This window comes from Staurois parvus, unplaced genomic scaffold (genome assembly GCF_062004578.1).
Source record: "Staurois parvus isolate SC_StPar_1 unplaced genomic scaffold, SC_StPar_1.0 ptg003378l, whole genome shotgun sequence".
Classification (NCBI taxonomy): domain Eukaryota; kingdom Metazoa; phylum Chordata; class Amphibia; order Anura; family Ranidae; genus Staurois; species Staurois parvus.
The window spans coordinates 913-12,623 of record NW_028321174.1 but is presented as its reverse complement, the minus strand read 5'-3'; the positions used below and the strand labels follow the sequence as shown (position 1 = coordinate 12,623).

The following is an 11,711-nucleotide window of genomic DNA, read 5'->3' as shown; positions in this document are numbered from 1 at the left end:
GTGGGAAGACACACGAGGGGAGGGGGAGACGGAGGGAAGGTGGGAAGACACACGAGGGGAGGGGGAGACGGAGGAAAGGTGGGAAGACACACGAGGGGAGGGGGAGACGGAGGGAAGGTGGGAAGACACACGAGGGGAGGGGGAGACGGAGGGAAGGTGGGAAGAAACATGAGGGGAGGGGGATCCGGAGACGGAAGGAAGGTGGGAAGACACGTGGGGAGGGGGATCCGGAGACGGAAGGAAGGTGGGAAGACACGTGGGGAGGGGGATCCGGAGACGGAGGGAAGGTGGGAAGACACACGAGGGGAGGGGGGCCACAGTCAGACCTCCACAACACAGTGCCCCCCCAATAATAACTCTGTACAGTACGAGCAACAAGAGCATTTTACATAGAACACATAGAGCACAGCATAAAATACATCGAACATAAAACCAACGATCGTCCAACGCATGGCTCCAACCTCTACATGTACAGGGGAGGGGTCTGTACACAACCACGGGGGTATAATACATGAGGGCAATCATGGAATACGATAGGTCAGCGTTCTCACAATACAGTCCAGAGGGTGGAGCACAGGAGTCCATGCTTGGCCAGTCTAGGGTGGGGGAGGAGGAGGTCATATAATACGGGGGGAGGGGCAGATTGTATAATACACCACCCCACCTACTGGCCAATAGAAGTTACTACACAGGATCACATCTAGTCCAGGACCCCGTGTAACAGCCGGTCCTGAATATATCAGACCGGGAGCCGTACATGGTACAAGGACCAGCATATAATACAGCATATAGGAGGAGCCCGGACATGGAATCCAGGATCTGGTATATAATATGGGATCCCTTCTATAATACAAGGAGCCGAATACAATACAGGATCCCTTCATATAATACAAGGCCTAATATATATAATACAGGACCCCAGTATAGCGGGGGAGGGGGAATGAAGCACACTGCAGGAACTGTCCAGAATATATTGCACGGGGTATTCAAGATGGCTGCCAAACGAGGAGATGATATCCCACAAATACTGATGTAGACACCTCAGGGCCGGGCTCATCCAGTGATTGGCGCACAATACAGCAGCACTGATTGACGTATACGAAGCAGCAGGACAAGACCCAGGGACTGGCACATGAGTTGGGTGTCCCACCACTCCTCCACATCTCCTTCTTCTCTGGGAGGGCAACGGTCACATGAGGAGGTAGATGAGAGAAGACCACGGCGTGGACACGTCTTTCCTGGAGCCCAGAGATAAGTATAACGGGGTTCAGTGGTGGGAATACAGTCTGGAGGACCAATGTCGGGCTCAGTGGTGGGAATACAGTCTGGAGGACCAATGTCGGGCTCAGGGGTGGGAATACAGTATGTAGGACCGATGTCGGAGTCAGTGGTGGGAATACAGTCTGGAAGACCAATGTCGGGTTCAGGGGTGGGAATACAGTCTGGAGGACCAATGTCGGGTTCAGGGGTGGGAATACAGTCTGGAGGACCAATGTCGGGTTCAGGGGTGGGAATACAGTCTGGAGGACCAATGTCGGGTTCAGGGGTGGGAATACAGTCTGGAGGACCAATGTCGGGTTCAGGGGTGGGAATACAGTCTGGAGGACCAATGTCGGGTGCAGGGGTGGGAATACAGTCTGGAGGACCAATGTCGGGTTCAGGGGTGGGAATACAGTACAGAGGACCGATTTCGGGTTTGATGGTAAGAATACAGTACGGAGGTTTGATATTGGGTTCAGTGGTGGGAATACAATACGGAGGACCCACGTCGGGTTCTGCGGTGGGAATACAGTATGGAGGACTGATGTCGGGTTCAGGGGTGAGAATACAGTCTGGAGGACCGATGTTGGGTCAGTGGTGGGAATATAGTACGGAGGACCAATGTCAGGTTCGATGGTAAGAATACAGTATGGAGGTTTGATACTGGGTTCAGTGGTGGGAATACAATACGGTGGACCCACATCGGGTTCAGTGGTGGAAATACAGTATGGAGGACTGATATCCGATCAGGGAAGATGTCTCAATCATCCCACAGTTTGGAGTCCTCTTCATATGAAAGGTTTTGGAAAGGGCACAGTTATTGGCTTTCTTGCAGTCCTTCCCCATCGGTGGTTGCAGGACACCCCCGTGCCTGTTCATCCAATGCCAGCTGTATGGCCCAAATACTGAGAGGACGCATGTATGCCAGAGAGCGGAACACGTTCTTCTCACCATACGCTTCCGGAGTCTGAAAGGACATTCCCAGCCGCTCCCACACTGTACGGTAACATCCCTCTGCCGTTGCCAAGCCTTCCTCCAGAAGCCCCTGCAGACACACAACACATCATCACAATAAACTGCCGATATCTGAGGGACACAAAGTTGTGCCGTGTCTGAAGAAAGTTCTGCCCTGACAGGAAGGTATAGCCGTCTACCAGTGGGACAGGAAGAAATCTGATGGACATCAGAAATGTCCCCTTCCACCCATCTTAATATAGGATTCTAGATAAGAGCTTGAGACAACTTCCCTGGTGCAGAATCTAAAAAACAAGAGGAAGGACCAACTCCCGACCCACTCCACCCCAAACTAAGCCATCCTGGAAAGACCATTGTATCCAACTGTCACCCTTCCATGTCTATTGTGTGTCCTCATCAATGTCCCATCATAAGTGTCCTCCTCAATATTCCCTATTGTACATGTCTTCCACAATCTCTCCTGAAATGTTCTCCTCAGTCTTCCCTGCTATGATTACCATCATCAGTATTCCCTACTGTGAGGGTCCTCTATCTCCTCCACCGTAAGTGTTCTCCTCAGTCTTCCCTGCTAAGATTACCCTCATCAGTATTCCCTACTGTGAGGGTCCTCTACCGTAAGTGTTCTCCTCAGTCTTCCCTGCTATGATTACCCTCATCAGTATTCCCTACTGTCAGGGTCCTCTATCTCCTCTACCGTAAGTGTTCTCCTCAATCTTATCTGTTACAGGTGTTCTCCATCAATTTTCTGTACTGTGGGTGCCCTCATCAAACTTCTGTACCCCAGGTGTCTTCTTCAATCTTCTCTACTGTGGGTGTCTTCATCAATTTTCTCTACCCTGGTAGTTCCCATCAATTTTTCCTACAATTCACGTGTCCTTCTCAATCTTCCCCACTATCTGGCCATCCTCATAAATCTTTCCTACCATTTATGTGTCCTCATCAATATATCTTACCATGGGTGTTCTCATCAATCTTCCCAACAATGGTAGTCTCCATCAATCTATATACATTTACCTCCAATATTTGCTACCATTCATGTGTCCCTCATCAATCTTCCCTACCACAGGTGTTTTTATCCGTCTTCTCTACCACGAGTGTCCCCATCCATGTTCTCTACAATGGTTCTCCATCATCAGTCTTCAACACCATAGTTGTCCCTTATCAATCTTCCCTACTATGAATGTCCCCCAATCTTCTCCGCCCTGGCTATCCCCCATCAATCTTCACCGCCCTGGCTGTCCACCATCAATCTTCTCCGCCATGGTTGTCCCCCATCAGTCTTCTGCGCCATGGCTGTCCCCCAACAATCTTTTCTACCATGGCTGTCCCTCATCTGTCTTCTCCGCCGTGGTTGCCCCTCCTCTGTCTTCTCCGCCGTGGTTGCCCCTCATCTGTCTTCTCCGCCGTGGTTGCCCCTCATCTATCATCTCTGCTATGGTTGCCACTCATCAATCTTCTCTACCATGGCTTTCCCTCATCTGTCTTCTCCGCCATGGTTGCCCTTCATCTATCTTCTCTGCCATGGTTGCCCCTCATCAGTCATCTCTACCACAGTAGTCTCCAACAAGTAGTAGTCTTCCCTACTATGAGTGTTCCCTGCCCTTCGTGTGTGTCCACCAACCTTCCTTGCCATGAATGTCCTCCTCAATTTTTCCTGCCATGAATATCCATATTGAATGCAGATCACAGAAGATGACGTCAAACAAAGGGTGGATATTTGATAAACACATTTTCCTGCTTAGTTACCTCACACACAGGATCTCAGATACCTTTATGGAGTGTTTGGTGTAAGTAACAGTTAGTGGGACTCCTAGTTGGTGGGACTCTATTCCCTCACGCTCCCCCCAACAGAGACAAAGCTACAATAAGCAACCATTAGATCCCCTGCTGCCATGAAATTGTAAGCCCCAGCATGACCAATCAGTAAAGTGGCTGACCTTCTACACTCCGGCTAAGACTTTAGGGTTTCCTAAAGGACATGCGGTTGGCTAGTCCCTGGCATACAGACAACTCTAAGCACCAGCAGGCAATGCAGTGGAGATATTGGGGAGATCGGAGTCCTCTACTCTAGTATTAATCGAGTAATTTGCTGAAAATCACCACAAACAATACCGAATGGACACCAGAGGGACAACAACCCAACAAAGCACTCCTACCTCGTGTATCATGGTAGCAGCCAGTCCGTACACCACGCCGATCCACACCTCATCCGACTGGACGCTGGAAGTATCCACATTGCCATCCGGGCGCATTCCGTTCACCGCACCCATCTGTCCGTCTGCAAACCGCTTCACATTCAATTCATAGATTGTCTTCAGGGCACTGACCACGTGTGCGCTGGGGAACACCTACAAACCAGAAGGACCAAGACAGGTCCGCGTTATCAAATGAGATCTACCCCAAACCCTGAGAGCTCCACAATGGAGAACCACAAAGTGACCACGGGGACCAACGTCTGGGTTTATTTAATACAAGAGTCCAGACTCCGCCCATATCTCTGGAAACTTAGAGGTGAACCAACTCCTGCTTACATGACCAAAGTCCCAGCTGAATGCATGGTTCTGTCCCAACAATATCGTACCTCAGTCTGTCCACAGCCAAGTCCGCACGCTCGGAGGAACCAATGACCAGCACACTGGTCGGACATGACGCTGTTGTAATAAGTCTGATCCCCGCAGTCGTAGTTGTAATACTTTCCTGGAGAAGGAAAAGCAAAAATGTCCGAGGGTCACTGTCACCACTCTCTGCAACCTCTGCAGGTCCTACCCCCTACCCTCTCCCAAGGGCAAGCCCCACCCCCCGCCCCTCACTTCCTACAGGCCCCACCCCCTGCCTTTCATTTGCTACAGGCCCCACCCTCTGACATACACAATCTCCTACAGGTGCCACACCCCCACTCTGCACCACCGACAATCCCCACATCTTGCCCTTCACAATTTCCTACAGGCCCCACCCCCATTAATCTCCAACAAGACCCACCCTCTGCACTTCACCATTTCCTACAGGCCCCACCCCCTGCCCTTCACCATTTCCTACAGACCTCAACCTCTGCCATCCACCATTTCCTACAAGCCACACCCCCTGCCCTTCACCTTTTACTACAATCCCCACCCCCTGCCCTTCATCATTTCTTACAGGTTCCACCCTCTGCCCTTCACCATTTTCTACAGGCCTCACCCCCTGCCTTTCATTTCCTACAGGCCACACCCTCTGCTATCCATCATCACCTACAGGCTCCACCCTTTGCCATCCACTATCTCCTACAGGTTACACCCCACCCCCACTCTGCACCACTGGCAAGCCCCATACCCTTCCCCCCCATTATCTCCTATAGGCTCCGCCCCTGCCCTCTCACTATCTCCTACAGACCACTTCTCCTGCCCTCCCACCATCTCCTACAGGCCACGCCTCCTGTCAGCCCCCCATATTCTACAGGCCCCGTCTCCTGTCAGCCCACTATACCCTACAGGCCCCGCCTTCTGCCCTCCCACCATCTCCTACAGGCCCCACCTCTGCCTCCCACCATCTCCTACAGGCCCCACCTCTGCCCTCCCACCATCTCCTACAGGCCCCACCTCTGCCCTCCCACCATCTCCTACAGGCCCCACCTCTGCCCTCCCACCATCTCCTACAGGCCCCACCTCTGCCCTCCCACCATCTCCTACAGGCCCCACCTCTGCCCTCCCACAATCTCCTACAGGCCCCACTTCTGCCCTCCCATTATCTCCTACAGGCCCCACCTCTGCCCTCCCACCATCTCCTACAGGCCCCACCTCTGCCCTCCAACCATCTCCTACAGTCTCATCCTTGCCATCTCTTTTCTATGCCTTCCTCTCTGTCTGGCAGCCCCTCAATCATCTGTCTCCATCTTCTCCCACAGCCTCCCCATGTCCTGAGGATTGCAGCAGAGAGTGTGGGGGGGGGGGGATGAATAATAATATATTGTTACCGTTCCACAGCAGCTTCTCAAAGGATTCCTTTCCCCGACTGAGAATATCAGAGAACTGATTGTAGGTGGAGGTGTCACCCAGGAGATCCGCCATCTGACACGTCATACACACCGCTGCCAGCCAGAGACCCCCACAGTACGAGCTGACGGGGGGGGGGGGGCCATAATAGGGAAGGAGTGATGGAGAAAGGAAAGAGAAGAGATTGGGGGGGGGGGGAAGGATGGAGTGATGATAGGGAGGGAAGTGGGAGGGGGTTATAGGAAAGGAGAGAGATTTGGGGGGGGGGGGGGTGATAGGAAAGGAGAGGGGGGGGAGGGAGGGAGAAGGATGGAGTGATGGGGGGGAGAGGGATGGGGGTTGATAGGAAAGAAGACGGGGCGGGAGGGAGAGGGATGGGGGGTGATAGGAAAGAAGAGGGGGTGGGAGGGAGGGGGAAGGATGAAGTGATGGGAGGGAGAGGGATGGAGGTGGTGGTGGGGAGGTTATAGGAAAGGAGAGGGGGTGGAAGGTAGAAGGATGGAGTGATGGGAAGGAGAGGGATGGGGGGTGATAGGAAAGAAGAGGGGGTGGGAAGGAAGGGAGAGGGATGGGGGGTGATAGGAAAGAAGAGGGGGCGGGGGGTGATAGGAAAGAAGAGGGGGTGGGAAGGGAGAGGGATGGGGGGGATGATAGGAAAGAAGAGGGGGTGGGAAGGAAGGGAGAGGGATGGGGGGGATGATAGGAAAGAAGAGGGGGTGGGAAGGAAGGGAGAGGGATGGGGGGGATGATAGGAAAGAAGAGGGGGTGGGAAGGAAGGGAGAGGGATGGGGGAGATGATAGGAAAGAAGAGGGGGTGGGAAGGAAGGGAGAGGGATGGGGGGGATGATAGGAAAGAAGAGGGGGTGGGAAGGAAGGGAGAGGATGGGGGGGATGATAGGAAAGAAGAGGGGGTGGGAAGGAAGGGAGAGGGATGGGGGGGATGATAGGAAAGAAGAGGGGGTGGGAAGGAAGGGAGAGGGATGGGGGTGATAGGAAAGAAGAGGGGGCGGGAGGGAGGGAGAGGGATGGGGGAGTGATAGGAAAGAAGAGGGGGCGGGAGGGAGAGGGATGGGGAGTGATAGGAAAGAAGAGGGAGTGGGAGGGAGGGAGAGGATGGGGGGTATGATAGGAAAGAAGAGGGAGTGGGAGGGAGAGGGATGGGGGGGATGATAGGAAAGAAGGGGGGATGATAGGAAAGAAGAGGGGTTGGGAAGGAAGGAGAGGGATGGGGGGATGATAGGAAAGAAGAGGGGGCGGGAGGGAAGGAGAGGGATGGGGGGATGATAGGAAAGAAGAGGGGGCGGGAGGGAGGGAGAGGGATGGGGGTGATAGGAAAGAAGAGGGGGCGGGAGGGAGGGAGAGGATGGAGGAAGAGATGGTCATTATACAATGGCAGCCACCATGTGAGCAGTGCTGGGCTCTCTGATTGGAAAGTCCAGCATTCTCTGCAGACTAAACCTCATGGAAGGACGTGGCTTCAATTTAGTAAAATAAAGAATCTATAGGATAATATAAAAACCATCTAAAAATTCAGGTTATGGCGAGGTAATCATTCCCAGGGGGAGTGTCTCCCTTGATTGTCCCCGCCCTCACCTGGGTCCTGTCATCACCCAACCGTCGTACGTCTGGTCAGCGAAGCCGGAGTTCTCAATCAGACCATCGCCGTCCTGATCGAATCTTAGAGACGACTCCATGACCACCTTAAGGAGACAAATATCACAGACACATCAAGCACTGAGCCAATGACATTTCACCCACCTGTCGTGATATTTACCCGGCAGATCGGCCACATGTCTCGGAGGTAGGAGGCGCTCTTGGTCATGTGATAGTCTCGATAGACTTGCAGCACAAATTTGAGATTTAGGTCCTTCCAGTCGGCGGTGTCATGGATGATGTAAGCGTTGAGTCTCTGCCACGGCTCATCATCTAGGGAACCGGGAACAATCAGAAGATTAGGGAGGAGCAGAGACAAACATGAAGGACAGGAGAGGGAGCAGCAGAAAAAGACGAGGAGGACAGGAGAGGGAGGAGCAGAGAGAAATGTGGAGGACAGGAGCAGGAGGAGCAGAGAGAAACATGAAGGACAGAAGAGGGAGCAGCAGAAAAAGACGAGGAGGACAGGAGAAGGAGGAGCAGAGAGAAACGTGGAGGACAGGAGCAGGAGGAGCAGAGAGAAACGTGGAGGACAGGAGAAGGAGGAGCAGAGAGAAACGTGGAGGACAGGAGAGGGAGGAGCAGAGAGAAACGTGGAGGACAGGAGCAGGAGGAGCAGAGAGAAACATGAAGGACAGAGGAGGGAGCAGCAGAAAAAGACGAGGAGGACAGGAGAGGGAGGAGCAGAGAGAAACGTGGAGGACAGGAGAAGGATGAGCAGAGAGAAACGTGGAGGACAGGAGAGGGAGGAGCAGAGAGAAACGTGGAGGACAGGAGAGGGAGGAGCAGAGAGAAACGTGGAGGACAGGAGAGGGAGGAGCAGAGAGAGACATGGAGGACAGGAGAGGAAAGAACAGAGACAGACATGGAGGACAGGAGAGGGAAAAGCAGAGAGAGACATGGAGGACAGGAGAGGGAAGAGCAGAGAGAGACGTGAAGGACAGAAGATGGAGGAGCAGAGAGAGATATGGAGGACAGGAGAGGGAGGAGCAAAGATAACACATGGAGGACAGGGGAGGGAGGAGCAGAGAGATATGGCGGAAAGGAGAGGGAGGAGCAGAGAGAGACATGGAGGACAGGAGATGGAGGAGCAGAGAGAGACATGGAGGACAGGAGAGGGAGGAGCAGAGAGAGATATGGAGGACAGGAGAAGGAGGAGCAAAGATAACACATGGAGGACAGGAGAGGGAGGAGCAGAGAGATATGGAGGAAAGGAGAGGGAGGAGCAGAGAGAGACATGGAGGACAGGAGATGGAGGAGCAGAGAGAGATATGGAGGACAGGAGATGGAGGAGCAGAGAGAGACATGGAGGACAGGAGATGGAGGAGCAAAGATAACACATGGAGGACAGGAGAGGGAGGAGCAGAGAGATATGGAGGAAAGGAGAGGGAGGAGCAGAGAGAAACATGGAGGACAGGAGACGGAGGAGCAGAGAGAGATATGGAGGACAGGAGAGGGAGGAGCAAAGATAACACATGGAGGACAGGGGAGGGAGGAGCAGAGAGATATGGCGGAAAGGAGAGGGAGGAGCAGAGAGAGACATGGAGGACAGGAGATGGAGGAGCAGAGAGAGACATGGAGGACAGGAGAGGGAGGAGCAGAGAGAGATATGGAGGACAGGAGAAGGAGGAGCAAAGATAACACATGGAGGACAGGAGAGGGAGGAGCAGAGAGATATGGAGGAAAGGAGAGGGAGGAGCAGAGAGAGACATGGAGGACAGGAGATGGAGGAGCAGAGAGAGATATGGAGGACAGGAGATGGAGGAGCAGAGAGAGACATGGAGGACAGGAGATGGAGGAGCAAAGATAACACATGGAGGACAGGAGAGGGAGGAGCAGAGAGATATGGAGGAAAGGAGAGGGAGGAGCAGAGAGAAACATGGAGGACAGGAGACGGAGGAGCAGAGAGAGATATGGAGGACAGGAGAGGGAGGAGCAGAGAGATATATGGAGGACAGGAGAAGGAGGAGCAAAGATAACACATGGAGGACAGGAGAGGGAGGAGCAGAGAGATATGGAGGAAAGGAGAGGGAGGAGCAGAGAGATATGGAGGAAAGGAGAGGGAGGAGTAGAGAGATATGGAGGACAGGAGAGGGAAGAACAGAGAGAGACATGAAGGACAGGAGATGGAGGAGCAGAGAGAGACATGGAGGACAGGAGATGGAGGAGCAGAGAGAGATATGGAGGACAGGAGAAGGAGGAGCAGAGAGAGACATGGAGGAAAGGAGAGGGAGGAGCATAGAGAGATATGGAGGACAGGGGAGGGAGGAGCAAAGATAACACATAGAGGACAGGAGAGGGAAGAGCAGAGAGATATGGAGGAAAGGAGAGGGAGGAGCAGAGAGAAACATGGAGGACAGGAGAGGGAGGAGCAGAGAGAGACATGGAGGACAGGAGAGGGAGGAGCAGAGAGAGATATGGAGGACAGGAGAAGGAGGAGCAAAGATAACACATGGAGGACAGGAGAGGGAGGAGCAGAGAGATATGGAGGAAAGGAGAGGGAGGAGCAGAGAGATATGGAGGACAGGAGAGGGAAGAACAGAGAGAGACATGAAGGACAGGAGATGGAGGAGCAGAGAGAGACATGGAGGACAGGAGAAGGAGGAGCAGAGAGAGAAATGGAGGACAGGAGAAGGAGGAGCAGAGAGAGATATGAAGGAAAGGAGAGGGAGGAGCAGAGAGAGACATGGAGGACAGGAGAAGGAGGAGCAAAGATAACACATGGAGGACAGGAGAGGGAGGAGCAGAGAGATATGGAGGACAGGAGAGGGAGGAGCAGAGAGATATGGAGGAAAGGAGAGGGAGGAGCAGAGAGAGACATGGAGGACAGGAGATGGAGGAGCAGAGAGAGATATGGAGGACAGGAGATGGAGGAGCAGAGAGAGAGACATGGAGGACAGGAGATGGAGGAGCAGAGAGAGACATGGAGGACAGGAGAGGGAGGAGCAGAGAGAGATATGGAGGACAGGAGATGGAGGAGCAGAGAGAGAGACATGGAGGACAGGAGATGGAGGAGCAGAGAGAGACATGGAGGACAGGAGAGGGAGGAGCAGAGAGAGACATGGAGGACAGGAGATGGAGGAGCAAAGATAACACATGGAGGAAAGGAGAGGGAGGAGCAGAGAGAGATATTGAGGAAAGGAGAGGGAGGAGCAGAGAGAGATATGGAGGACAGGAGAAGGAGGAGCAGAGAGAGATATGGAGGACAGGAGAAGGAGGAGCAGAGAGAGACATGGAGGACAGGAGAGGGAGGAGCAGAGAGAGATATGGAGGAAAGGAGAGGGAGGAGCAGAGGGAGATATGGAGGACAGGAGAGGGAGGAGCAAAGATAACACATGGAGGACAGGAGAGGGAGGAGCAGAGAGAGACATGGAGGACAGGAGAGAGAGGAGATGGTGGTCCTCTCACCTGGGTCACCAACGTCATGGGGGACCACATTTCTCGTCTTCACAGGAGCCAAATTCCCGCTCATTAAATAGCGTCTCTGCTCCAGATCCTGCTGGATAACTGACGCCGCTGGAGGAAAGAAATGTTCCATGTGAGCGGATTGTTAGATTGGAAACTACAATGGAAGGAATTGTACAAATGAAAACATGGAATTCTCAGAATTAATCCGGGAACACGCGTGGGACACAATCCGGGAACACGCGTGGGACACAATCCGGGAACACGCGTGGGACACAATCCGGGAACACGCGTCGGACACAATCCGGGAACACACGTCGGACACAATCCGTGAACACGCGTCGGACACAATCCGGGAACACGCGGGACACAATCCGGGAACACGCGTCGGACACAATCCGGGAACACACGTCGGACACAATCCGGGAACACACGTCGGACACAATCCGG

At 53.4% G+C, this 11,711-nt stretch overlaps 1 protein-coding gene across 1 annotated transcript; it reads right to left on the bottom strand.

Moving 5' to 3' along the window:
- Positions 1-366: 366 nt before the first annotated feature.
- On the bottom strand, positions 367-11,394 carry LOC149428236 (non-lysosomal glucosylceramidase-like). Its single transcript, XM_089667568.1, has 7 exons — positions 11,265-11,394; positions 7,978-8,129; positions 7,797-7,903; positions 6,185-6,327; positions 4,817-4,932; positions 4,392-4,583; positions 367-2,305 (listed from the first exon to the last, which is right to left on the bottom strand). The coding sequence occupies exons 1-7, from the start codon at positions 11,392-11,394 to the stop codon at positions 2,078-2,080; spliced, it is 1,068 nt and encodes a 355-aa protein (XP_089523694.1). The 3' UTR covers positions 367-2,077.
- Between the last annotated feature and the right edge of the window lie 317 nt (positions 11,395-11,711).

Excerpts from the sequence above, each read along its gene's own strand:
- LOC149428236 (XM_089667568.1), bottom strand. The coding sequence starts at position 11,394 with ATGGAACATTTCTTTCCTCCAGCGGCGTCAGTTATCCAGCAGGATCTG. Across the intron at positions 6,328-7,796 it reads TGGGTGATGACAGGACCCAG|CTCGTACTGTGGGGGTCTCT; the intron begins GTGAGGGCGGGG and ends CCCCCCCGTCAG. Across the intron at positions 4,584-4,816 it reads TTGGCTGTGGACAGACTGAG|GTGTTCCCCAGCGCACACGT; the intron begins GTACGATATTGT and ends TCTGGTTTGTAG.